Raw genomic sequence first — 27,858 nt, forward strand, 5'->3', positions numbered from 1 at the left:
CCCTCCCCCCCTCCCCAGAGGAGGGGTGAAGGAGCCCTCGGCCAATTGAAGGAAGGCTTTCCTTCTCTCCTCTGAAGCTGGAAATAAAAGAGACTGGCCCAAAGGAGCTGCAATGTAAGAAGCAGAAAGCAGTACAGAGTCAGTTGCTCTCAGGTCGGATTGGAACCCTGCAGGGGCCGTATGTTTGACACCCATGCCATAGGGTATAATGAAGAATCAATCTGGGAGTCTCTGGGGATGGGGGCCCCCTGTTTTTTATTATTTCAGTTTCCAAACATCTTACAATACAGCGCCTTGTCATAAAGTACTTTAGTACATTAATTATAATAGTCTCTTATAGAATATTTAATACAGTTTCAACGATAACATCTAAAAATTAAAAATATAGCAACGATCTATAATAAGGGTTCTTAGGACTAATATGATATTCCATCATTGAGCTTAAAAGGGGAAACCAAATTTTTGTGAATTTAGGATTGTATTGGTCTGAGGGTGGATTAGAAATATTCAGAGCAATTTTACTCATAATAAATTGATCTCATATTCAATTTTGCCATTGTTCAATTATGGGTGGAGCCTTCTCTAGCCACTTTGCAGCTATTGTTAGTCTAGCTGTTGAAGTTAAAATTAGGATTAATTCTGTTGTTTGTCTATTAAATTGTGGTTCTATCAATTTGTTTAAAAGCATAGTTTCTGGTAAAAAAAAAAGAATTGTATAGTTCATAATCAACTTTATATGTTTAACCACCTGTGACCAGAACACTTGTATATATTTACAAGACCACCAACAGTGTAGGTAATTTGCCCGTGCTCCACAGTTTTTTCTACAAGTTGGATCAAATTCTTTATCAATTATGTGTAATTTGGTTTGGGGAAGGTACCTTCACATTATTGTTTTGATTGCTTGTTTCCAATAGAGGGGTAAGGCATTTAAAGGGCTCACAGTCCCTTTAAATACCTTTGCAAGCTGCGGCTGAACTCCGAAGGTATTTAAAGGGACTGCAGTCCCTTTAAATGTCTTCTCCAAGCTGAAGCTTCACCCAGAAAGTGTTTAAAGGGACTGCAATCCCTTTAAATACCCTTTAACACCAGCTATCTGGCAGCTCCAAAAATCCCAAATATTTTGGGGATTTTTCAGGCTTGGCCAGATCAGATAGTCAGATAAATACCCTGGCTGATATCCAGCTGAAAAAATTCCCCCCAAATACCAGCAAAGTATTTTTCAGGGGTTTTTCCCGGCTTGGATAAACTGAATGCACACCCCTAAAGGCCACCTAGTGAGTTTGTGGAAGAGGCAAGGTTTGATTGGGACCTTCCAGATGATGAGCTTATTCTCTTAGCCAGTACAGTGTGCCAGTATTGTTGCCTTTCAGAGAGCTGCATCTGTTGGAGCAATCTTGTCTATAGATGTAAATGCTATATTGCCTGTTAATCACCCATTTAAAATAGATGTAAGGAGGATTTGTCTTTCTAACAATTCTTTACAGCTTGACATTTCTCATTGTTTTTGGCAAGTACAACATAGAGGAAAAAATCTTTTGTAAATTGGCCAAGCTAGTTTCCACAGCTGAAAATATTTCTTGAGGGATTCTGTAACTAAACACTCTCTTTTAAAACAAAGAAGTAACTTTTTCCTTTATTAGTTCAGATTTATAGCCCATCTCATTCAGGTGCCTCAAAGCCCGGCTCATACAGGTTGATCTTGTAATGTTTCCAGAAGGCTCCATGCTTGGACTTTGGTGAAGGAGTTCCACTATTTTGCTCTGGTGTGAGGGGAATCACTGGTGAAGCCTTTCATTTGTGCCCTTGCAGTCTGAACCCAACACACAGCTAGTTTAAAAATATCACTTGTGCAGATGGTGTATTTCAGGATCTGGTGGGGATTTTTAAGAGTGAGCTTCAATTTGTTGTGGCTGCATGAAGCCTTCTGTATTTGTGTACTGCTAACCTGAAAATTTCCTGAAGGCAGTTCAGTGGGCATGGTGTAGCAAGCCATCTTGGCCGTATGAAGGTTTGCAATGGAGCCTTGTCCCGATAGGGATCAAAAAGGAAGGTTTCTTGCTTCTTGTACTGGATATTAAGCTGCCAAAATGTTCAGTTACCATATTTCACTGTTCCATTCAGTAGGTAAAAGTTCACAATGCAGGTTTTTAAAAATTAAAGTGGCTTTTAGCTTTCAAAATAAGGCATTAGACAGTTGACCTAATATATGGAGAAGTTGATATAGCAGGCCATCAGAAAATCTCAGGGTTTTAGTACACTGAAATCTCTCCCCCCCCCTTTTACATATATGTAACTAAAGCACATTAATGTAAAGCCATACAAGTGGATTAAAAAAAACCTGTTGACTTTGTCGCATGAAGTAGATGAGGAAGAAGGAGAACATTTGTGCAACTTCTTTCCACCAAGTGTATCTTTCTTGTCCTCGGCCTTAGTCAGTCTTGTCTGCCTCCCTGTCCTGCTAAAAAACTAGAGTTCCCCAAAGCCTTACTGTTGGAGTTCCTGAGAATAATTCAGTCCAGACCTTACACAATCAGTTTTATCAAGGCATTGTGTGTCTTTGGGCCGAGCTACACATTACATTTTTGATAGTCTGCTCCGTGTGTCTCTCTACCACCCCCCCCCCCCCCCTTCCTTCCTTTTTTTCCATTTTCCCTAGTTGAAAGGACACTGGAGAGGGAATTATTTTTCCTGTTCTTGCAGTTGCATGTGCATAGAATACTCCATATGCACCTACAAAAGGGAGGGGGGATAACTCCCTGAACACCATTTTGGCTCAGGACAACAGTACTAAGGGGAAGCAGGAGTCCCTCTCCATGCCTCAGTTCCCAGCTGAATTAAGCTCTCCCCTCCTAAGTTATCCCTCTCCAGTGTCCTTTCAACTAAGGAAAACGGGGGGGGGGGGTTAGAGAGGCACACGGACAACAGTACTAAGGGGAGGCAGGAGTCCCTCTCCATGCCTCAGTTCCCAGCTGAATTAAGCTCTCATTCATTTTTAAAGAGACATTCTCCACAGCTTAAAAACGTGATTTCTAGTTCAGGTCTTTATTAAAGAACCCAAAATTTGGTGTTGATATATTCAACATTTTGTTGCAGTAAAGTCATAGGGCTTTAAGACTGAGAATTCTGTGTGAATTTGGTAGTTGTTGGTAGTTAGAGTAGGAAACGAAGGCAAAGCTATACACCAGAGAGTTATGTTGAAGAATTCAACAGCTGCACCTCTATATCAATGTAAAATCCACCCAGACCCCTTCTGTTAAGATAATCAGAAGCTTCATAATCTCAAATGTGTATTTTTTAAAATTTGCATGCTTAGAAATGTTTGAGTCCATGCAATACAAATGGCCTGTCAGCACCCTAAGTCTCTATATAAAGGAAGGAGCACGCTGGCAGATGCCACAGAAGCAGGGAGAAATTGCCAGTCCTCTGACTTCAGGATTGAGCTGGCCAATTAAGAATTACAGAAAGGCTGCTTATGTGGTTGTTCAGAACCATTCTGGGGGGGAAATATTGATTTACATCAGCATTACCCTTTGAAGGCCTTTCCCACTATCACTGGATACTGGAAAAAATTTAAGTAAGAAAAATTATTGGTTGAAATGTAGCTTACAAGGGTGAAATGCCCAACCTAGTGAAAACTAGGGCAACAGGCCTTTAAAATATTATCTGTGCACCATGAGGAAAAAAAAGAAATCTGATCCAGGCTATACTGCATTTATTTGAATGCTGTATCACCCCAATATTGTTTAAAAAAAAAAGCCTTCATTCTTTCCAGGGATGAGGGGTGGTGTGGTCAAGACAGGGAGATTACTGTTGAAAGAAACACAGTACAGCCTCAATTAGATGCTTTGTCCCCACAAAAAGGGACTAGAAGAACAAACTTCTATCATTTTCCCCCCTGGTGAGTAATATCTGAACTGGCTGTTTGATTCTGGGCTGAATTGCACAGTTGGAAACAGAGTTCACTATTAGTTTTACAACATTGACAAGCTTGCCTCAGTAGGTCTGTAGTCCACGCACATAGTTTTTAAGTTCCTAGTCTCTGCTGATGGCATTGATAGCTTCTTCCTGGTTAGCTTCCTCTCCTTTTCCAGGGAAGGAACATTGCAAAGAAAATAACAAGTGCTTCTTCTAAAGCATACAGATTTAAAATAGAGTGCAGGTGCAGCTCAGTTTGGAACTAGATCTTATCTTTCCTCCTAGGCATTGATGCCATCTTGTTCAATGTGACCTCTTAGTAGACATAGAAACTTTTTTTCTGTCACTTTTTCTTTTTCTCATCACATCATCTTTTCTTTCATACTTAAAAGCATAAGTGATGTATTCATAATAGGTGTTTAATTTGGTTTTATTTTTATTTTTATCCTTATGGAATCATGGGTAGTTTCATTGCAACTCATTTCTTTCTGTTTGTTTCGTATAGGGCTGATAGTGCAGGATCATTCAGACCCCCTGTTCAGTTCATATGCCTATAAATCTCACTACCTACTGAATGAATCAAATCGTGCTGAGTTGATGAAATTACCTATGATTCCTCCTTCTTCGTCAGCTTCCAAAAAGAAATGTGAGAAAGGTAACCAAAATAGCTTCTTTCTCTTTAATTTTCTTTCACTTTTCCTGCTTTTTCCTTTCTATTTTGTTTGGCTTTTTTAAATTAAATCAAGCTCTGTATGCTCTCATCCAGCACCTTCTTGTTGCGCTTGGTGAACTTCACTCATCGCTTATTGTGAGTGTGCATTCATGTTGGCAAAATACTGCAAAAGGGCTTAAAATAATTAATCTTGCTAAATTTCACTCAAGAAGTGAGTGGGCACTCTATCAGCTAATCTGATAGTCTTGCTTAGATCATCAGATGGAACTAACATCCTTATAGAGTCTGTTTTTGTATCTTTGTGTTGTATGTATGTAATAGCCAGGAACCACACTTAAGGAGGTAGGTAATATTAGGGGCCAGTTCACTCAGCAAACCCACTCTGTGGCCAGAATGGGATAGCCTGGAGTCACCAAGTGTATGAACCAACAGCAACATGTGAGGGGCTATACATGTGGCTGCTATGGTTTGTGCTGTTGTAGTGGTACTTTTTCAAGCAGGTGTTCCGGTAGGGCTGCTAGGGCTTTGAACTGGGCCTTGATATTCCCCTTTGTTGGTAGCCACTGCCTAGGCAGCTGCTTCCTCAACTGTTTTATCCATAGCTGGAGGAAAGGCCAGGACTTTGTCACCTGTATTGCTGTGTTGGTAGGTCAGAAGAAAACCAAGTCTTAAGCAGACACTTGGGTTTTGGCTGGTGAACCTTTCTACTACATCCATAGCTAGATTTCCTCCCAGGCAGTTGTTACACCAGACCCATCTTCATGAATGTGGGGCTCTTGAGTGGGTATATTCCACACTATGGAGACTCCTGCTTCCCACCTGCCTCTTAAGGAACTTCATGTGAAAGAAGCAAACCTTGTCCTTCAAACAGCACACAAGGAACAATTGTATTCAGGAGTTAAGACGGAAGGCTTTTAAAAAATTCCGGTAATTTCACAGAACTGTATAATATCCTTGGGATGCCACCCGTTTGAGGTGGGTGGTGGTGGAATTAGCATTTATTTGGAAACATTTATTTAAATATATAGAAATTCAAATTGTCATTTTTTTCAACGTTACAACTCAGCCAAGACAATAAGCCAGCCAGTTCAAAACCGGCCAGAAGGCAACCCTTCGTGTAACTGTTGTTCTGCTCAAAGAATCACAAGAAAAAGGCAACAGTTCTAAGTGGGTAGAGCTATGTGCACATGGGAGAGCAGGATCCCACCTGCACCACCCACCAGGCATCTTTTCCAGGTCTGTTGGACATCCATCCATTGGCTGTCATGTTCTCATAAGGCCTCAGTGTTTTCATGTAATTAACTGGTTAAAAAAATCCAGGAAACAACTTGTATCTGTACAGTTCAGAAAGCAATCGTGTCATCCCTGAGTATTGGAACACTCAAAAATTGTGTGTAGAACTGCTGCCCTGACTTGTCTGGCCAAAATACATCACTTGCCATATGCATAGGTGGGAATCCATCACTGTGAAACTTGAGACAATCAAAATTATTTTGAGCCCTCTTTCCGCTTAGCTTCAGCAAATCTTACTAATGCATTATAAGAGCCAAGTTTACTTGCATAGCATTGAATTTTGTGTGTGCATTTTTTTTGTTTGTATGCTTTGATTTTTCACATCTTTTATACCATATTTGGGCATTTTTTCAATGATTGGGGCTGTATTTCCTCTGAAACGATGCTTACTCTTTTAAGAATTAATTCTGGGATTTTGAAATCAGTGGGATAGCTAAACTTTGAGGCTTTATTACATTCACAGCAGAGGAAATATAGTAATGGCTTTGTTGTTGTTTAACAAGCTCTTTTTTGTGCTCTGTAACAATCAGTGCAATTACAGGTTTGAAAGTCTATAGGTGGACAAGATTTTCTGACAGCCTTTTGTAAAATAAGAATCCAAATTACCTTTGATACTCAAAAATAGCTTAACATGCTCTTTTCTAAATTTGTAGGACTCCTCCTCCTTGAAGGAGTAAAATGCTCATAAGATTTTATATTAAATGTAGCAAAGGCATTTGCTACCCAGAGTAAACAAATCCAAAGGCAAATCAAACACTGGTCCCCACCCCCAAATATCCTCTACTTTTTTTGTATAAGTATTTAACCTAGATGAGATGAGAATGCAAAAGGCAGATGTCCAGTGCAAATGTAACATTCCTGATCTCTTAACTCCTACACACTCTGATTGGAAGCTAACCATGGCTAAAGCTAACATCAGTTTAGATCTAATGCTGCACCATGGTTAGTGCTGAAAAGGGAAACCAGTGCATAAGGAATGGGGAAGTAGGGCACAAGTGATTGTAGCCAATGCCATAAATAAGTTTTAAAAATGGTTGAGAGCTCGGGAAAGTATGTCTGCACCAGGCCGTTGTGTCAGGAAAGCTTCAGTTTACAGAATCAGTAAACATCCACACTTTTAAAATTCTAGAATAACCTTTTTCTGACATTATTTTTAAAACAGGAAAAAATTGATCAACCTATAGGCTGCATCTTTGCACTAACTGATTGCTAAGGGATCCAGTCACAGCAATGCAGGTTTAAAACTGATTTCATAGTCTTCAATCATTTGTCTGAAATACTGCCATTTGTTACATTATCTCAGAAAAGATAAATTGTGCACAGTTGCCATATTCAGATACTTCTTTCTTGGAAAATATATCTGATTGCCAACTTGGCTGGATTATCTATAAAAAAAATGAAACCCAATTGTGTAATTGCTTGGCTTGGGAGTTCTGTTTGTACAAGACTGATCAAATAGACTGTGTGTGTTTAATCCAGCATTGTAATTCTGACTTGATCCTTTATGTTTGCCATTCGTATTGTATGATACAACAATTCTGTTTTCAACAATTTTTGAAAAATAAAAGCTGGGGAAAATGGGTTTTCTACCTGGTGTCTTTAACTGTAAAGTAAACAATGCTGTTTGTTTAAAGGTGGAAAGTTGTTATGTTGCGAATCATGTCCTGCATCCTTCCACCCGGAATGTCTTAACATAGAGATGCCAGGTGGCTCCTGGAACTGCAATGACTGTAAAGCTGGCAAGAAACTACGATACAAGCAGATTGTTTGGGTCAAGCTTGGAAATTACAGGCAAGTTAAAGTCAAATGGAAATTACTTTTATTATCAAACTATTGTTTGTTATACCTTGTAGAGTACTTCAACATACAGAATATTTTGCACTTTTTACTTTCTCTCATATGTGTTTGGCCTTTCCTTCATGGAGCTTAGTGCAACATGTATGGGGGATTTTCTCCTGTTTTATCATTGGAACAAACCTGTGTGGTAGGCTAGGGGCAGAGTGAGACAGGGGTGGGTGGGAGATTAGCCCAGGGTCTCTCAAGGAATTTCATGGCTTTCAACCCTGGCTTTGAAGTCCAGCAGAGTTCACTCCACTTTTACCTATTTTTACAGCTATTTTATAGGTTAACGCATGGTTTCTTCATTTTTGTCAGTAGGGGATTCGAAGCCTGTCCAAAATTAGGAAAGGAAGGGTTCCATTGGGCATATATTTTCTTGCACACATGCTTTAAATGCATGCTTGCCCACCCTCTCTTCCTGGCTTCTTCTCTGCTGCCACCAGCACCCACCTTCACCCCTGCTTGCTGAGGTCCTGTATGTTGTCTATGCAGGTACACACAGCACTATTTATTTATTTAATTAGATTTACTAGGCTGCCCTTCCCTACTAGTAGGGCTCAGGGAGGCTTACAACAAAATAATATACAAATCTCAGATTAAAACTAAATTAAAGCAGCCCGATAAATACCAAGTACCTAAAACAGCATAGACAAAATGGCGAAAACACAGCGTATATAAGATGGCGGAAAGATTCCAGCTCCCCAGGCTCCCTATGGGGAGGGGTTCGAGGGATGGGGACTTGTGTAAGCGTGCCAAAGGATGTCCCCGTAGCTGTACTCAACTGAAAGTACGGTGGAACATCTCTGCCTTGCATGCCCTGTGGAATGGTAATAACTCCTGCAGGGCACAGATGTCTTCCAGCAGAGTGTTCCACCAGGCAGGGGAACACCCCTGGTCAAGGACAGCTGAACTTCTCTCGGGCTGGTGACCACCAGGAAGTTCTTATTTCATGAGCATAACACTCTTCCAGGGGCATACTGGGAGAGGCATTCCAAAAATGTTTGGAATTTTTCTGCAAACCTGGCTTTGTAGAATAATAGGCCTCATCTATGCTTGGCCTCATTGTGGAGGTTTTTTGGCCTGCACTCTGTAGCCTGGGTTTAGAATAAGATATAAAAGTATTCCAGTGACCCCTGCATGACTGGGGCCAGAACTACCATGAAACAGAAATAATTCATCTTATTCCGGCACTCCCTAAGACAGGAAAAGTTGCCCATCAGGTGCTTATTTACTCCCTTAAAAAAAAGTTTAGCGTACATCTGCTGCCTTGATGTTTAATTTTTTGCTTGTTACCAACTTATCCCCTCTCATCTCTTATTGCTGTGATCCTACATAATTTGAAAACTGTGGACATATCTGCATCTCCTCGTTGTCTTTTCTCTAAGCTAAAGATTCTTCATCCCTTCATCCTCTTCTCACATGACTTGTCTTCTACAGCTTTGATAATTAAAAACGTCTTTGCAAATCCTTTCCAACTCGTCAGTATCCTTCTTGTGCCATAGGGGCCACCACTGAAGTGTCATTAGTACTGAGTGAAATGATACAGTAAATTCTTGAATCCTGGAATTTACCCCTGTCTAGCCAACTATATTCTCTTCTCTGACTAATAACAGCTTTTCTGGCCAGTGCCTTTCCTAGCCTTTTTTAAATAAAAGTCTCCATGCAGTGATCTGAAGAACTTGCACATGTAAAACCTGAACTCTTCCACTCATACATGGACATATCTCTCATTCTGTTTCGGCTAGTGCATTTGGTTTTCAATATTCCAGGCTGTATAGCCTGAAATACATTGATATAGTAGTGTAGTAGTTCTGTGTGCATCTTCAGCAAAACTCCATGCAATAGTGTTTGGTGCCAGCAATGCTGCTTTGTGGCCGGGCCACCAGTGTGTCATAGGACATAGGTGATTAATGTGAACATAAACTAAGCAGACATGCTAGTTAAAATGTTCGTACATCAGTGATGTTGGTGAACCCCCTTGTAAGGCTGAATTATGTTTGTTTGTGCAGAGGTTATATGTAATCTCACGGGAGGTTCTGCATAAACCCTGTTGAAATGAAAGGGCACTACACAGTGTCCATTGATTTATGAGTTGGTCTGCAAGTGATAGGAGCTTATCTGTATAAGTAGACTAGAAATAGCATGTCTTTAACTAACAGAGCTATGGTTTAAGAGCTGAAAGCTAGACCATTTGCTTTTATTGATGAATAATTTTTGGGTCTTTTCCCCCCTCCTTTCTTCTTTCTCCACACTTTTTAGGTGGTGGCCAGCTGAGATCTGCAACCCCAGGTCTGTTCCTCTCAACATACAGGGCCTCAAACATGATATCGGGGACTTCCCAGTATTTTTCTTTGGTTCACATGACTACTATTGGGTACACCAGGGCAGAGTATTCCCTTATGTTGAAGGAGACAAAAGCTTTGCCGAGGGGCAAACTAGTATTAACAAGACCTTCAAGAAAGGTAAAATTAAACAAAATTTTATAGTGGTTTAAGTAAAAAAAACAAAAAACACCACCACAAAACTGCATGGAATTGCATGGAAAATAGTGTTTTGTGTCCATGTGAAACTGCAAGTTCTATTTAATTCCCTTGAGTGCTGATTAAAATGCTTTTGCTCTCTATGCCTTATTGTGAGTAGTACCTATTCTGGCAGAATGTCCTATTTCTTCTGTAAATACTTAATCCAGTAGCACATTTGGATGTTAGATATTGTCTGTAAGAGAAGAAAGTCCCTCTCTCCCTTCTCTCTCATACAGAAGAGAATGCCTCATCCAGGGGTCATTTCGTAGAAAAAGAGGTGCAGGAGCTCATTAGCATAACTCCTTTGCATATGCCACACCCCTGGCATCACCGGAAGTGTGTCAGAAGGCAACGCCCACAGCTCAGGGTCCACTGGACTGTTTTGGATTCCTAGCTATTGGGGGTGGGGAAACGGGCAGATCTGTCCTCGCAGAGGAGGGAGAGCTTGTACCTGAATAAAACCTGGTCTTAAAGGTGCCACTGGACTGTTTTGGACTGGGGGGCCGGGGGAAGCTCTTCAACTTACCTGGCTGCTTCTTGCTCTGACTGAGGGCTGCTGGGAGCAGGGGGTGGGGCTTGTTGCATGTGCCCGCCCCCTGGGCTCTTTACTGCCGGAGCTCCGCTCCTGTGAGCTCCTGCAGGAAATGACCCCTGGCCTCATCTAATACTCTCCAAGAAGAGGCATTCACTCTTCTCTCTTGTACAGGGGAGAATGCCTCTTCCAAGATGATGCCTGCTGGGAAGAGTGTGCACATTATCTTAAACCAAGGAAAGCATGTTGTAACCCCTCCTCAAATTGTTTTTCTTATGATGCTGATTTGTACATTTAAATACATAATCAACTAAAATTTCCTTAACTGGGTGACAACCCCAGTGCCTCATATGATTGTTTAAAACCACGTTGTTATGGATTACCAAATCTCAGCTAATTGTGAAGCGCCCCTCAGCAATAGCTGCTCACACTAACTCCCCTATTTTGGGCTTCTTCACACAGCACTTGAAGAAGCAGCAAAACGCTTCCAGGAACTGAAAGCACAAAGAGAAAGCAAAGAAGCACTTGAGATTGAGAGGAATTCGAGAAAACCACCTCCCTACAAACACATTAAAGTGAGTCCTTTCTCTGTTTTAATTTTGGATGAGATAGGCATAATGTTGCACTGGGCTTTACACAGAGGGATGCTTTAAGGAATCAATTTGCTGTTCTTGATTAATTTGAAGAACTGTACACATGATCGCTTATGGTGATCATAATAGTGGGTTTGCTGGGATAAGTTTGCCTCCCTTTTTGGGCATTACAGTAATGTGATTGTAAAACTCTCTCTTTGATAGCCCTTTCACATAATCATGCTGTTGTGTGTTGAAAAATAAGGTCATGTAAACTGGCTGCTAATCGACCACAGTTTAACAACCACAAATAAACCCCACTTGCTTTAAGAAAAATGCACGTATCAACAACAGGAGCTCTATTGTGTTGATTAAGGCAAAAGCCTTTTCCAGTCTGAGGATATTTTTTGTTCTTCAAATGATCTTGTTTATTTTTATTATAAACTAATTTTTGGTGTGGAGTTTTTTGTTTTTGTTTTCACAAAAGGTGTTTGGTTTGGGGAGGTTAGGTTTGGGGTTGTTGTTTTGCAGTTTTTTTGCAAATGCTGCTGTTCAATTTATGAAAAAAGACAACATGGGTGTGTGGGAGTTGGAAAGAATTGTCTGTTTTAGAAATAGGGCAGTTTAATGAGCTAGTATAAGTTTTCTATGTTGAATACCCTTTTAAGAAGCACACTTGTTTGTAAAATCAGGTCTATGCAGGCCTGCTTGAAAGTCGGAAAGTTATTGTTTGCTATAGATTTTCTAATGTTCCAACTTAGATTATATATAAGATTTTGTAATTGTGCATTTTTCCGTAAACTCTATGGCCCTTTTTGCTCATTCACTACGTTGGCATTTATGTAGCATTTTCAGTGCTGTAGTGCTTCACATATGTTATCATGATCATTCTTACAACAGCCCTATAAAGTAAGCAAGTATGATTACCCCATATTATAAGTGGGAGCCTAAGTCTATGAGAAAGTGGTTTGCTAATAGATAAATTGTATGTGCGAAAAAGCTGCCTATAGATATCACACTGATATGTGGGATGTAGTGGTGAAGAGATTGAGCGGTGATCTGGGAGATTTTTAGCACAAATCTTCTTCTCTGAACCTCTTATCCACAGCTCCTGATCTGCAATATGGGTATAAAGATACTGGCCTAGCTTACAGGGCTGTTGTACAGATTGCAGGAAAATAATGTACATGAAGCACTTTGAACACTGAAAGCACTATATAAATGTTAAGTATTCTTCTGTCACCACAAATATAGTGTTTTTTAGTTGTCAAATGTTTTTATTCAAGTGATGAGAACTCAAATGGTGTACATGCATGTGTGACTGGACCTTGTGTAAATGTGCATACACACATGCCAGAAACCCAGGTTTTACCTTTGTGTTCTCTCTTCCACAGTCCAATAAAGTAGTAGGGAAGGTTCAGATTCAAGTTGCAGACTTGTCTGAAATCCCTCGTTGTAACTGCAAGCCAACAGACGAGAACCCTTGTGGCCTGGAATCAGAGTGTCTGAACCGAATGCTACAGTATGAGTGCCACCCCCAAGTTTGTCCTGCAGGAGAGCGCTGTCAAAACCAGTGCTTCACCAAAAGACTCTATCCAGAAGCAGAAATCATAAAAACAGACCGGCGTGGCTGGGGCCTTAGGACAGTACGGAACATTAAAAAGGTAGCGTCTGATTTTTATTAGAACTTTCCCCCCCTTTGACTTCACAGCAGGGACCACTCAAAGAGCATAAGTGAAAAACAATTCCTATTGGTTCAACAAGTTCAAAACTACTGCTTACTATTCCATCAGAAATGAAAGCAATGTGCTGTGACACTTATATTTTGTTGTGGCATGAGCAACGGGAACTGGCAGCCTACGCCATCTCATGGCCCCCATGATCTTCTGGCTGGAATTTTCAGAGTGAACATATAAGAATAGAAGAGGTTTTTTAATATTGTTCTTATGACAGAGAAAGTTCACTCAGCCATGGATCTCATTGTATACCTTTGGCACAATCGCTGTGCCTCAGCCCTAACCTGACTATGATGTCGTAAGGATAAAACGGAGGGACATCTCATATAGGCCCTCCTGGGCTCTTTGGAGTTCTGTTCTCCACACATCTCAAGTGGCTTGACGGCCTAATCTGAATGTGTACAAGTAATTTATATTTGAACTATTTTGTAAAATAACTTCAGGACCAGTGAGTCAAATCTCAAAATATCTTGAATAATGTTTAGCACTTTACATGGAACAGCTTTTCCAGCTTTAGGAATTCTGCTCCCTTCTTTTACCACTGAGACTTAATGGCTAATGCAGATCTTTGAGCAGTTATGTCATTGTAGAGTAATATGCTCTTTTGGCGAAGCATGGGGAGATGAGACCACTCTTGAATCAGCATGATGTATAGAATTGATATTTTCTGGGCTACTACTTAGGAGTTTTATATAAATAGGTTTATTTCTAAAGGATGATATTTTATCGATGCCCCAGTTTATTGGGTGTACCTTTATGTTTTTAAACATTATTTTTGTTAGCCAGTATGAAAGCATTATCTAGCCCTGGATAGCCCGATCTTGTCAGATCTTGGAAGCTAAGCAGGGTCAGCCTGTCAAGTATTTGGATGGGGGACCTCCAAAGAATACAAGGGTTGTGATGTGGAGGCAGGCAATGGCAAACCACCTCTCAACATCTCTTGCCTTGAAAACTGTGCGGGGTTGCCATAGGTCAGCCGTGACCCGACGGCACTTTCCACCACCGCCACCACCATGAAAGCATTTGGCTGAAACATTTTAAATAAGCAGATCAAATGAACAAATGCTACTGATGAGGAACTGGTGCCTGGATTTTATTTATTTAAAATTTATTAGCCACCTTTCTATCTTATAGGTACTCAAGGCAGCTTACAGTATAAATAATAATAAAATACATAAAACCCACTAGTTAAAACCAATTATTTAAAACTGCTGGTAGGCAGAAGAACTAATCAAATGTTAGTGGGCAATCTATGTTAGTATGGGACTGATGTAATACCCCCGGAGATCAATTTAACACAGCCGGTCCCAACATTAATAAGACGGGGCCTTTGTAATCTAGCTGTGGCTAGACATAGCATCAGGGATTTGAGAAGCATAAGCTTGAAATATTCTAATTAGGTAGGACTTGTTTTAGAGTACAAATACTGTATAAGTCTAATACTTTCCCCCTGTTAAAGAAGTGATTATTATGAACTATAAATGCAGTTGTCCCTTAGAGAACCTTACTCCCCATTCTCCTAAGCGAAGTAGGGTGGAGGATTCCCTTAGATTCAATCATAATTTTTGGAACAGCTTTGAAACTTTACAACCATTCACAGCTTACCGCCGACAATGCACCTTAAATAAATGATGTTAACGTAGATAGTACCCATCATCTTTTGAACAGCTCCCTAACCAGAGAGGCAGCTGAGGAGGAGGAGGAGGACTCTTTTTCAAGGACAAGCTTGTGACTGACCCAAGGTCACATCAGCAGGTGCAAGTGGAGGAGTGGGGAATCAAACCCGGTTCTCCCAGATTAGAGTCCGCACACTTAACCACTACACCAAACTTGGGTGACCTGCAGAATACGCTCCAATAGTCTGAGATATCTAAAAATGGGGACTCAATATTGAGTCTGTTGGCTTCACAGACTTTTCTTATTGCAGACTCTCTAAAAATATATATGAAAAAATAGATTATCTATCCACTCAAATCCCAAGTAGTAATCCACTGAAGGACTGGAGGAAAGCTCATTAATGTTGTGAAAGATCCTTCTGTTCCAGACCGTTGTAGAATTGTGTTAGACATTTATCACTTTGGAGGAAAAATTATTACTTGGAATAATAAATGACTTATAAAAGAGCATCTAACATACACCCTGCCTCAATTAAAATATTATGATTATCTAGCAACCTTCATTTTTTTCGATTAATGCTTTTATTTTACTCCCCCAAACTTCCATCTTTAATTTTGTCAAATTGGGAATGGTTTCATAGTCATGGCGTCTTCCCTCAGCACCCTCTCAAAACCACTGTAGTCACTCCTCTCCTTCCCCATTTGCCTCCAAAAGTATCAATGGCCCCAGTCACACGGCAAAGTTGCCGCGGGAGAGGCACGGATGGTGGGCGGATTATCCGGGCACGATCACACCCCAACATCTGGGAAGTGGAGCGCACCCGTGGCTTACCGCCGACAATGCGCCTTAAAAAACTAGTACCTCCAAGGTACTAGTAAACGTTTGCCACGGGCTGCCTCCAGACGCCCGTGGTGTGATCGCGCCGGCGCGTGGCATTCCCCTCCGGTCCCTCGTTTACCTGCCGGCACCGAGGGAAGGACCCGTGGTGTGCCGCTGGCGCGTCTGATCGCGTAATCGCGCATTAAACTGCACCGGAGCAATTAGCCACACCTCCCCCCCATGATATCTGGCCCGTGTGACCGGGGCCTAGGTAGTCGTAAATTAGTAAACTCTTAATAGTCAAGAGGCAGGGTTCTAAAGCTCTGGCGATTCCATTGATGGACTTAAGAGAACCACCAACTCCACAAGAAGCCAGAAAAGTGCTTGAACCGCAAAGGGTGAGGAAAAAATCAAAATTGCATCCCAGCATTTTCGAAGGAAATTGATCTGGATGCTCTTGATGGCAGTTTTAAAAATTCTTTTGAGGCTGTCCCTCTTGAAGAGCAAACTGATATTATTAAGAGATTTGAACAGTTACAAGGCCACTTGATTAAGGTCCAACAAAGGAATGCAACTACATTTGCTAACAATGACAAGATGAATAATAAGAGTGCAGAACTCACCACATTGCAATTGCATAAAAACTCCCAGCCCAGAGAAATAAACAAACAACCCATGAAGAAACCAGAAGAAAAGGGAGCCCAGCTTTCATAGAAAAGGGACCCCCTTACTTCCCAGTACAGAAATTTTCTTGTGACGTTCCATCTGGTATTTCAGTCCCAGTCCCCCTTGAACCTAAAATTCAGATACATTCTGTAAATCCCAGTGTTGCCTTCTCAGCCAGCCCAATTGAAAATGGCATTCCTGACAGTCAGTGACAATGCCCTTATAGTAACACAGCAATAGTAAGTTGGAACGCAGCTAGTTGGAAGTCCAAAGTTCTCTTTTTAGATGTTAATTCTTTTCTATCTGCTTTTGATATCATCTTATTCATCTTCAGTCTGACAGTCCAAGAGGCGAGTTAGCTGGCCTACTCTTAATATCTCTGAATTAGAGGTAGTTGCCTCATCTGATCTGATATCGGCTGCTTTGATACAATTGACTGATTTCTCCTTTATAGTAACATCAACTTTACAGTAACATCAACATGCTTTGACTCCTATTGGTCCCTTTTTTTGGAAACCTATGACAGTTTGATCCATCAGTTCCCTAATTATCCGATCTTTATTGCAGGTGGTTTCAGTACTAGAACTGGTCAAGATGACAAGTGTTTGGTTAAAAAATGGTTAGGTTGCAAGCCAGAAGAAACTAGCTTTCCTCATTTGTATAACAGATTCTCAAAAGATAAGACAGTTAACACTGCAGGACTCAAAATGTTTGATTTTTCCATGCAAAAAGGGTTGGTCATCTTAAATGGATGAAAAGGAATCTATGGAAAAGGTGAATTTACTTTTTTTGGCCATAAGGGGGCCAGTGTGATTGATTACTTTATTATTGTGGCAGATTACTTCAGTTTAGTCCAGAAAGTTATCATGGAAGACTATACAGAGGGTGACCATCTTCCAATTTCTTTTAGCCTCTGCACCCCTGTGGATAGTCATTTGCACTCTAAGCACTTGTGCCATCCAACTGATAAGCAGACATTATCCATTGTGTTCAATGGTCTTCTGCTGCTGAGGAGGCAACAGTTAATAACAACAAATAAATAATTAAGCTACTTGATTCCCAAGAATTTCTGGAAAGAGAGAAAAAGCTCCTTTCATGTAATTTAAAGAATAATTTCATTACTCCTCTTTATTCCTTATTTAATATTTTTGAACCTCTATATATTAAGCCACACTTGGGCATTCAAGGAGTCAAAAGACCTAATAGTTGATTTGATGGTCAATGTAGGTTCTTAAAGAGAGCAATAGTTCACAATTTAAAAGGAATAACACATTGGAAATGCCATTATGCATAAAACTGTCTTTGGCTGTGTCCTAAAGAGGGTTCCAGGTGCACCTCCGTGGGGAGATTGTTACATAATCATAGGGTTGCCACTGAAAAGGTCCTCTCTTGTGTACTCACCAGACAAGCTTCTTTGGTTGATGGGACAGCGAAGAAAGCCTCCTCCTGTGGTCTTCATTTCTGGGCAGAACCACATAGGAGAAAATATTCCAGTCCCAATCCATGCAGGGCTTTAGAGGTCAAAACCAACACCTCGAATTGGGCTTGGGAGTGGATCAGAAGCCAGTGTAATTACTGCAGGATTGGATCATGTGATCCTAGTAACTGTCTAGAGAGTGTTCTGCAATATCTGTAGCATTCAAATACTCTCCAAAGGTAGTCCCAAGTAGAGCTTGTCGCAGTAGTTCAGTCTAGATCAGCCAGAGCAAAGAACAGATGTAGCTGGTGCACCAGCCAAAGCTGGGTAAAAGCCCTTCAGACCACAGCAGCTACCTAATTTTCAAAGGTGACAGCTGTGTCGAGCAGGACTCCCAAACTGTGAACCTGACTTTTCAAGGGGAGTGTAACTTCATCCAAGATGGGGAATTTCAAGTCTCCGGTCTGTCTTTCTACTAGCCCAGAGCACATTTGTCTTGTCAGGATTAAGTTTCAGTTTGTTCGCCCTCATCCAGCTCATTACTGACTTCAAGCACCAATTTAGAACATCAGTAGCTTCCTTGGAATTAGGTGGGAATGAAAGGTAGAGCTGGGTGACTTGCTAAAGGCTGCACAGTTAATTGTGGCAATATAAGCTCAACTCAGGCACCAAAGATCCAAGACCAACTTTCTGTGTGTCTGCACTGCACTATAAGGGAAGTCTCTTAAGACACTATGTGTAGGGCGGGATACAAGTCGCAAAATAAATTAAAAAAAAAAAAATAAGGACTTGGTAGGGGGTGGAGTTCTGCTTATTCTCTGTAGTAACAGCACCAATTGTAATTGTGAGTGTCTTTTACTTCTTTCAGGGTGAATTTGTAAATGAGTATGTTGGTGAACTGATTGATGAGGAAGAATGCAGATTGCGAATCAAGCGTGCCCATGAGAACAGCGTGACAAATTTTTATATGTTAACTGTTACAAAGGTAAAGGAACACTCTCGTGCATGATGTTGTTTCACTGATGGACTGGCAAGCCATGAGGCATGTGCTAACCATGCTCACTTTAAAAAATGTAATGTCAGTGAAATCTATTTCCAAGAAGATATGGCAGTCTACAGTAGCTGCCACATCTTTGCATTGCAAAGGATATCGGATAAGCCCTTTGCAGCCTGCCTGCTCCATAATCTCCTGCAGGCCAGTTTTGGTATGTGAGAAGAGGTCTGATGGAACCTGAATTGTCCATGAAGACTTCAGTATCCATGAAGCAGTTCATTCAGCTGGAGTGGGAGGGCTGGATATGTTTTTTTTAAAATACAGCATTTTCCTGTACGCCTAAGCTGTTCATACACACATGATTGCATGCATGCACAAATGTTGGCAGGGGCCAGTTCACTACCATCTCCAGTTGATGGGCTGCACAGTGGATCTGTACATGAGGCATTCACTTTGCTAATATAGAGTGTGGTGATAATATCTACAGCTTATGTAGCATGTTTCAAGTGTTCAAAGCTCTTCACATATATTATTTTATTAATTTGTAATACTATATCTTTATTCCCCGAGTGGAATGGTGGTGGTGGTGTTGTTGAATAAGGGAATGTTTTAAGGCTACCTAACAAGTTTGTGGGTGAGGACTAAACTAGACATGCCCCATCTTACGGGGGAGGCGACCACTTGCTGAATTCTTCCTCTTCATCTTCAGGCTTCTGTGCAGGCACACAATAGGACTGCGCTTGTGCAGGCCAGCCACCGGAGGCTCTCTTACAGCTACTCTGGTATTTTTAACACTCCAAGGGGAGCCCCTCCCCCGCAGAGCTCATTAGAGGACATCTTCCCGCCTAACCATCACATGCTCTGCAGGGAGTAGCTCCCCCTTTCCCTCAGTCCTTTCTTCGCCGCCGCATTGTGAAGATGTGTTCTCTTCAGCTCTGATTTTTCTCATGAGTTTTCTCAGTTTCTTTGCTCCTGGGCTCTCTCCCCTCTTTGGGAAATGTTGCAGAAGGTTTTGTTTAAAAAATGTACCCAGTGTAGTACAAAAATGACCCGTTCAGATGAACACTTCCTCTGCCTTTTCTGCTTGGGTGAGGCCCATAATACAGCCACATGCAAGATTTGCCTCCAATTTACTTCAAAAGCCCACTCAGGTTGAGCAGTGCACTTGAAGGCAAGCTTGTGGGAGAAAGCGCTCTCTTGCTGTAATAGCCTGGCAGTGAAAACATCTGTCCCAGCAGAGCCCAGTCAACCCTTGCTTTCAAAATCACTGGTTAGAACTGAACAACTTGTGAGCCCACCATCAAGCATCCTCGGATCTGTTGCTCTAGGGACAGAACTGAAGCGGCAGGTCTGATTGCCTGTTCATTCAGCTGAACACTGCACACCAGAACTCAGAACCCCTGTCTAAGAAAGCCTGTTCCAAATCCAAACATAAGGAGAAGCATTGTTCCAGTTCCAAGGTGTTCCCGGAATCAATTAACTCTTCGATTCCAGCCCAGTCGGCTTTGGTTCTGATGGAATGAGGGGAGTCTCCCCACCCCGACTGCCTCCTTACACATGCCTCCCCAGCTCATTCATTCTCAGAAGGGGAATTAGAGCCTGACCCAGGGTACTAGTTGACCCAGCAGCTAGTTGACCCAGCAGCTAGTTGATCATTGGAACCATCCTCCCCAGCTCAGTGACAGAGTTCTATGCTTCCGCCTCCTTGGCAAGGCTACCCTTATTATTTTCCTTCTCCTAGACCTCAAGAATGGGGTGACTGGCAATCGTGAAAAGCACCTCCAGAACCGAGGCACCCCTTTTCTGGAACCGTGACACTGTGGGTCCACCAGTTTGGTATCCTCCTGCAATCTCTCCTCACCCCCTTATGTGGCACTCAGATTCCGAGGAAAGAGGAGGCTTTGAGAGCTGACTCCCCTTCTGGTTTGGGCTCAGACTTACCATTGGACCCTTCCCCTGTTAACCCTGTAGGGAACCCTGATTCAGGGTCCCCTAATGAAGATCTGAAGCTCTACGCAGAGCAAATGATACAAATGGCTAAATCATTGGAAATAAAGGTGTGACCTCCAGCAACCCAAGACCTCAAGACAAGATCTTAGGCAAGCTCTACGCAGAGTCACCTGGTATATTCACCTTCCCTATCCTGGAGGATATTGCTGATATCTCCAAGACCCTCTGGCAGAAACCAGCTGGCAAGGCTGCCGCATCCAAAAAGGTGGAGAATTTATACAGAGTGCAACAGAAAGGTCATACCTATTTTTTCTGCCTTCCTCCAACTTCATCCATCATAGCTGAAGAGATGCAGGCAAAACAGCATACAGGTGCGCATTCCTCACCAGCTGATAGAGAGGGGTGAAAAAAATCGATGCAGTTAGTAAAAAAGTTTACTCTTCTGCTGCACTCAACCTGCGCATTGTCAACTATAGTGCAATAATGGGAGAATACCAGTTGTTCCTCTAGGAAGAGGATGGCTGCTTATTTAGAGCTTCTGCCTTAAGACAAGAAGCCTCTGGCTAAACTTCTCCAAGCAGAAGCAATGCGCCTATCCAAGCAACAGATTAATGCAGGCATACACACCGCTGACTCCTTCTCCAGGGGCATGGCTTCAGCACTCATACCTAGAAGGCATGCTTGGCTGCACTCCCTCCTGACACCCAGCAGAAGGTGGAAGACCTCCCATTTGATGGAATGACACTATTTGCTTCCTTGTCTGATGATCTTCTATCCCAAATCAATAAGAACAAGCAAACAGCTAATTCATTTGGCATCACAGCAGGTCCCACCCCTCCACGCAGGCCTTGACAGACATTTAGATTCCACCAGTCGCAGTCACCATACTCTCAGGACTCGCATCAGCAGCCTTGCTAATCACAGTATCCTACACAGTGGCCCTTTTCAGGGTCTGTGACACAGGACAGGCACAGATACAATCACAGAATTAGACATTTATGCTCACAACATCAACCACTTCCTAAAGAGCCACAACAGGCTCCAAAAGGTTCTTTCTGACTAGGGTCTATAACAGACCAGCCACCTACCATCTTTAAAGACATGTTGGCTGTTCGTACTGACAAATGGCAGGAGGTTACTCAGGACACTTGGGTTTTGTCAATTGTTAGTTTGGGTGTAGGTTAGAGTTTTGGCAATGGTCATCCCTCCAGCATCCTGATTAGGCTCTGAATAACTTTGTGCCTGAGTTGAAACAAGAGCTGTTGTCCCTTATCCAAAAGGGGGCAGTACAGAAGTTTCCTGACTCGGACCCCATCCCAGGTTTCTATTCACGGTTGTCCCTGGTACCCAAGAAAGATGGAGGCTTTAGACCAATCCTGAATCTGAGGGATCTGAATTTTTTTCTGAATGTTAGAAAGTTCAGAATGTTGTCTTTGGAGTTAGTCCTGCAACTGTTAACATGGGACGTGGGATGGAGACAGCACTGGTTGCCCTCACGGACAATCTTCAAAGGCATCTGGATCAAGGCGGATCGGCAGTGCTGTTGTTGTTGGACCTGTCGGCAGCATTCAACACGGTCGACCATCAGCTACTGATCCACCGCCTCGCCGACACCAGAGTTCAAGGGCTCGCCTTACAATGGCTTGCATCCTTTCTCCAGAACCGGGGACAAAGGGTGGCACTAGGGGATCAGCTGTCCCGAAAGCATCCACTGTTGTGTGGTGTGCCCCAAGGGGCAGTACTCTCTCCGATGTTATCTATATATCTAATTCCCAACTTGCCCCCGGAGTGCGGATCGCTAAATCAGCGCTCCGGGGGCAGCTGGGGGGGCGGGGGAGGTTTGTGTACACGTGGGCCAGTCCCCACATGTGCACAAAAATACAAAAAGTTGGAAAAAAATTCGGGGGGATTTTAAATCCCCCCGAAAGTGCAAGAGCGTTCTGTGCGCGCGCACAGAACGCTCTGCTGCCGGCCTCGCCGCCGCCGCTTCGGAGCTGGCGGTCTGGCCGGCCAGGCAGCCAGCCGGAGCCCAGCGAGGCCCGGGCGGCTACAAGCTGCCGGGCGTCGCTTCGGAGGGGAGGGGAGGGGGAAGAGACGAGCGGCCGAGCGGCAGGAGCCGCCGGGGCTCGCTTCGGAGGAGAGGGGGAGGAGGGGGGGAGAGATGAGCGAGGCCCGACGGCTCGCTTAGGAGGAGGGGGGAAGAGAAAAAGTGGAGACCCAACAGTACGCAACATTTTGTTGCGGGTCTCCACTTGTTTAACATCTATTTGCACCCCCTGGCCCAGATTGTCCAAAGACATGGGCTTGGGTGTCACCAGTATGCAGATGATACCCAGCTCTATTTGTTGTTGGGTGGCGAGTCTGACTCTACACCAGAAGATCTAGACCAGGCACTGCAGGCTGTAGCTGGATGGCTTAGACTGAGTTGACTGAAATTGAATCCGACGAAGACTGAGGTCCTGTGCCTAAGTCAAAACAGACCATGGGTAGGGATTCTACTCCCGACCTTTGATGGGGCTCCATTGGTGCCAGCACCGGAGGTTAGGAGCTTGGGAGTACTCTTGGATGCTTCCTTAACAATGGAGGCCCAAGTAGCAGCCACTGCCAGATCAGCTTTTTACCATCTTCGACTGGTTTGGCAGTTGGTTCCCTTCCTCGAACGTGATGACTTGGCAACAGTGATCCATTTGATGGTCACCTCGAGACTGGACTACTGTAACGCTCTCTACATGGGGCTGCCCTTGTCTCAAATCTAGAAGCTGCAGTTAGTGCAGAATGCAGCAGCCAGGCTGTTGATAGGTATCCCCATGCGGGAGCACATCCAGACAGTACTGAAAGCAGTACACTGGCTGCCAGTAGCATACTGGATTCGTTTCAAGGTGCTGGTTTTAACCTTTAAAGCCCTATATGGTCAGGGTCCAGCATACCTGAGGGACAACCTTTCCCCCCACATTCCCCAGAGAGCACTGCGTTCCGGGGCACAAAATCGGCTAGCCCTCCCAGGACCAGGGACGTCAGACTGGCGGCAACCAGGGCCAGGGCCTTCTCAGTGGCGGCTCCATCCTGGTGGAATGAGCTTCTGGTAGAGATCAGGGCCTTTCTGGCCAAAGTTTTCCTACCAGTAGCTGGAGCATTACACATCAAGGCGTCGATTAGGTGCAGGCCCATAGCTACAGTGAGGCATCGGGGCTGAGGGGGCCCCCCACTTTCCATCCATCCAGTTTATTTTATTTTATGTGTGTGCCACAGCTGTGCCAAACTGTTGCCCTGCCCTGCCTCCTGGCAGTGTATCTCTGGCTGGCTGTGGGCGAGGCACGCCACAGGGCTCGTCTGCTCCCTACTCTAGCCCTCTCTCTCTCATTGCTTTTTAAAAAACTTCTGCTCTCTCATCGCTCCCGACACAGTGACCCCCAACTTACTTAAATGCCCCTGAAGTCAAAATTCTGGCTACAGCCCTGATTAGGTGCCTGTCTAACAACAGATTTCAATCAGTCCTTTCCTTGGCGAAGAGGGCGGAGTATAAATAAAATAAATAAATAATAATTCTTTCAGAAGCTGTTAGGACTGATGGCCTCTACCACAGCCACAATCCCGCATGCACGCCTATGAATGCGACCTTTACCGAATTGGGTTTTAAGTATATTTTGTCCTGTCGTGCATTTCCAGGAATACTAGGTTCACAGTTCTTAGGTATGGCAGTTGGGGTCATGGGTGTGCAATAGTAACCTTCTAGCTGGGGTACCATTTGGGGGAAGGGCGCCTCAGCTTTGTGTCACCTGTGGTGCATCATTACAGAGCTGGGGATCCCATTGTGAGTCACTTTCCGTTCAGGATGTGTGGTCTCCAGAAGAAAGGGGTTTATATTAACCTCTTAGAGTTACACGTAATATGTCATGTCCTTATCTCGTTTGCAGAGCTCACCAAGGGGAAAGTCATTCAGGTTATTACAGCCAATACTATGGCAGTGACCTATATAAACAGATGGGGGCACAGAATGGTGCAGTCAGAACACGAATGGTCTCTGGGGAAGAATAATATCCTCCCAATTTTTCAACAGTGGTTTTTTTTTTCAAGAGTGGACTTTTTTGCCACCTGCTCCAGTCCGAAAGCTCCAACATTCTGTTCCATGGCATGCACCAATCACTGTTCCCTCTAAGCTGAGTTAGTGTGAGCTAGCTCACAGTTTTTTAGCCTCTGGCTCACACATTTTTGTCTTAGCTCAGGAGACATGGCTCCAGAGCAAGCTAATTTATGCAGCAGGCGAATGGCTCGCTCACGACTTTAATGCCAGTCGCTCACAAAGTAGAATTCTTGCTCACAAGGCTCCACAGCTTAGAGGGAACATTGGCACCAATCATCTCTCTCTAGGGGATGCATTCCAAATCTGCTGGACAGGCACTCTATTTTATGCCTTCCTGCCATTCCCACTTATCCACAAGGTGTGGCCCAAAATCAGAGAGGAGCACATGTGGTATATATGATCACTCCTTTTTGGCCCAGACATATCTGGTTTCAGGTCCTCCTATCATTATCCAAGAGCCTCTACATATACCTTTGCTTAGCTGCAGACCTACTTCACAGGGGTCCTATGGTCCAGCACGAGGTAAGCAGGCTCAAGCTGACAGCTTGGCTGCTGAACAATCCCAGTTTGTGTTCTCCGGCCAGATAGCCAATGTCTTCCTTGACCCCCATAGACTTTCTACTAGGAGGTCTTATATGAGTAAATGGGTACAAGCATGAACTGCTTCAAAAGGGAATTAGATAAGCATATGGAGCAGAGGTCCATCAGTGGCTATTAGCCACAAGGTATAGATATGGACTGCAAGAAGATCAAATCAGTCAATCCTAAAAGAAATCAACCCTGACTGTTCCCTAGAAGGCCAGATAATGAAACTGAAGCTCAAATACTTTGGCCACTAAATGAGAAGGGAGCACTCACTGGAGAAGACCCTGATGCTGGGAAAGATTGAAGGTCAAAGAAGACGGGGACAGCAAAGGATGAGATGGTTAGACAGTGTCATAGATGCAACGAACATGAAGTTAAGCAAACTCCAGAGGACGGCGGAAGACCGGAAGGCCTGGCGTGATCGGGTCCATGGGGTCGCGAAGAGTCGGACTCGACTGTGCGACTGAACAACAACAACAAATAGATAGGGGCTCTGGGGCAAGTGATGCTCTGTCTTCTTGGGGCTTGGGGGGGGGGGTTCAACAGTGGGAAGGCTTCTAATGTCCTGGCCCCACTGGTGGACCTCCTGATGGCACCTGGTATTTTTGGGCCACTGTGTGACAGAATGTTGGACTGGATGGGCCTTTGGCCTGATCCAACATTGGCATCTCTTATGTTCTTATTTTTCTAATTGGCCCAGGACACAGGGAGTTCATACGGAAAATTATCCTATTGCCCTGGTATTTGAATATTTACTATCTCTTAAAGAATCTGTTCTGGCTGTTTCTTCCCTTAAGGTACATTTAGCTGCTCTACCTGCCTATCATGCCAAGATCCAGAACAGAACACTGTTTTCTCACCTAGCATCCAAGAGTTTTGTGGAAGGGTTGTTTAATTTGTTTCCTCCATGGCCATCTATAGTGCCACAGTAGTCCCTGTCAGTGGTTCTCTCCCAACTTATGTCAGCCCCATTTGAACCACTAGGTTCTTGTAGCTAGGAACTCTTGTCTTTCAAGGTCACGTTTTTGATGGCAATCATGTCAGCCAGGAGAGTGGGAGAGTTAGTAGCTTTGAAGGCTGACCACCTGTTTATTAAGTTCCAGGCTAGCCATGTAGTTCTGAGACCCAGTTTACATTTTTTTACCTAAGATGGTCTCTAGTTTCCACTATGCTCAGTACATTGTCCTTCCAATATTTTTTCCACTCCCTACCTCAGAAGCCAAAAAAACACTCAATTCCTTTGATGTGAAGAGGTCTTTATTGTTTTACCTAGACAGAACAAAGGGCTTCCAGCGGTCCCTGCACCTTTTTGTGTGCTGCTCCAGTAGCTCAAGGGGGAGGCCAGCCTCAACACAGACCATTTCTAGATGGATAGTCTCTCAGCTGTTCAGTTGGGGTATGAGCAGGCCAGTCTACCATGTCCTCTGGCGCTTCAGGCGCAGGCAGCCTCAGCAGTGTTCCAGAGAGGCACTCCCTTGGAGGACATTTGCCAAGCAGCGACATGTTCATCATCAGACATCTTCATCAAGCATTATTCTGTGGATGTGAATGCAAGAAGGGATTCAGCAGTTGAGTGGCACTCTTTGTTCCACTGAAACTCACCCCGCCTCCAAGTTAAGGAGCTCTGTAGTCTCCCGGCTTCCGGTTTGGCTTCCGCGAATGGCAGACGCATCCTCGGGTCGCTCCCGAGGTCGTCTCGCCCGCCCGTGGTGGAGGAGGGAATCCGCGCAAGCGGAGACCCGAAAGAGCCCCTCAGGAATGGAGGAGCTCGGATCCGGGGTGCTTTAGGGCGCACTAGGGGGGAGTCTCTCTTTCAGCCGAGAGGTCGGAGACCGAGGCTCCCGCCATGCGCTGCCCCAACGGACCTTGCTGCGTGAGCGACCCCGTTTCACGGGGTTTAGCGGAGCCACCAGACGTCACCGAGTGATAAAGCGACCATCCGAAAAAATGGAAAAAGAAAAGATCGGCTTAACTGTGAGTTGTCAAAATGCAGAGAAAAAGAACTAAAACCCCTTCCCCCCCCCCCAGCGAAAAAGTCGAGGAGGTTATTCCTCTAACTGCATAAGCGAAAAAGAAAAGGAGGGGGGGAATGGACTGAGCGGATAGTAGTGATTTCCTTTGATGTATTTGAAACGAAGTATGAAAAAGTTTTGTTTCTCTGGAGAATCTGACGGGGGATTGTGTAAAACGGAAAAGTTTGAACTGTGACAGCGAGAAGTGCCTTGTAAGCGCTTATAAAAGTCAACAGTTGCGGAGGAGGATCCAGCGGAGAGTTTGGGAGCGGATAAAAGCGAAATTGAAATTTAATACCATTCTCAAAGCTGGAGACCTCCTGAAACGGCATGAAAGGAAGAGGATTTATAGCACATGAACTGAAAGAGTTAACAGCAACCCGAAGGACGATTGAAAAAAGCTGGAAAGTGAGGAAAACAGAGGAAGCTCCTCCACGTCATCGGGAGTGTAAAAGTAACCAGCACGCAAAGAAGCGGTTCTGAATGCGCCCTGAAGAGACTTTTTAACAGAAATTCAAAGGAACATTACTAACATACTAACATAGAACTACTTGTGACCGGATTGAAAAAAGATGTTTGACAACACACAGAAGAAGCCTAAGAAGAATGTTTGGACATTACTAACAGTTTAA

At 43.6% G+C, this 27,858-nt stretch overlaps 1 protein-coding gene across 1 annotated transcript in view; it reads left to right on the top strand.

The window, feature by feature from the left end:
- WHSC1L1 (Wolf-Hirschhorn syndrome candidate 1-like 1) overlaps positions 1-27,858 on the top strand; it is an 82,486-nt gene that overhangs the window by 49,294 nt on the left and 5,334 nt on the right. The window contains exons 14-19 of the mRNA XM_015414191.1: positions 4,424-4,573; positions 7,519-7,675; positions 9,983-10,185; positions 11,240-11,352; positions 12,744-13,013; positions 18,473-18,589. Coding sequence (XP_015269677.1) covers positions 4,424-4,573; positions 7,519-7,675; positions 9,983-10,185; positions 11,240-11,352; positions 12,744-13,013; positions 18,473-18,589 — 1,010 coding nt within the window. The remainder of the gene's footprint in view (positions 1-4,423; positions 4,574-7,518; positions 7,676-9,982; positions 10,186-11,239; positions 11,353-12,743; positions 13,014-18,472; positions 18,590-27,858) is intronic.

This window comes from Gekko japonicus, unplaced genomic scaffold (genome assembly GCF_001447785.1).
Source record: "Gekko japonicus isolate JY-2015 unplaced genomic scaffold, Gekko_japonicus_V1.1 scaffold9, whole genome shotgun sequence".
Taxonomy (NCBI): domain Eukaryota; kingdom Metazoa; phylum Chordata; class Lepidosauria; order Squamata; family Gekkonidae; genus Gekko; species Gekko japonicus.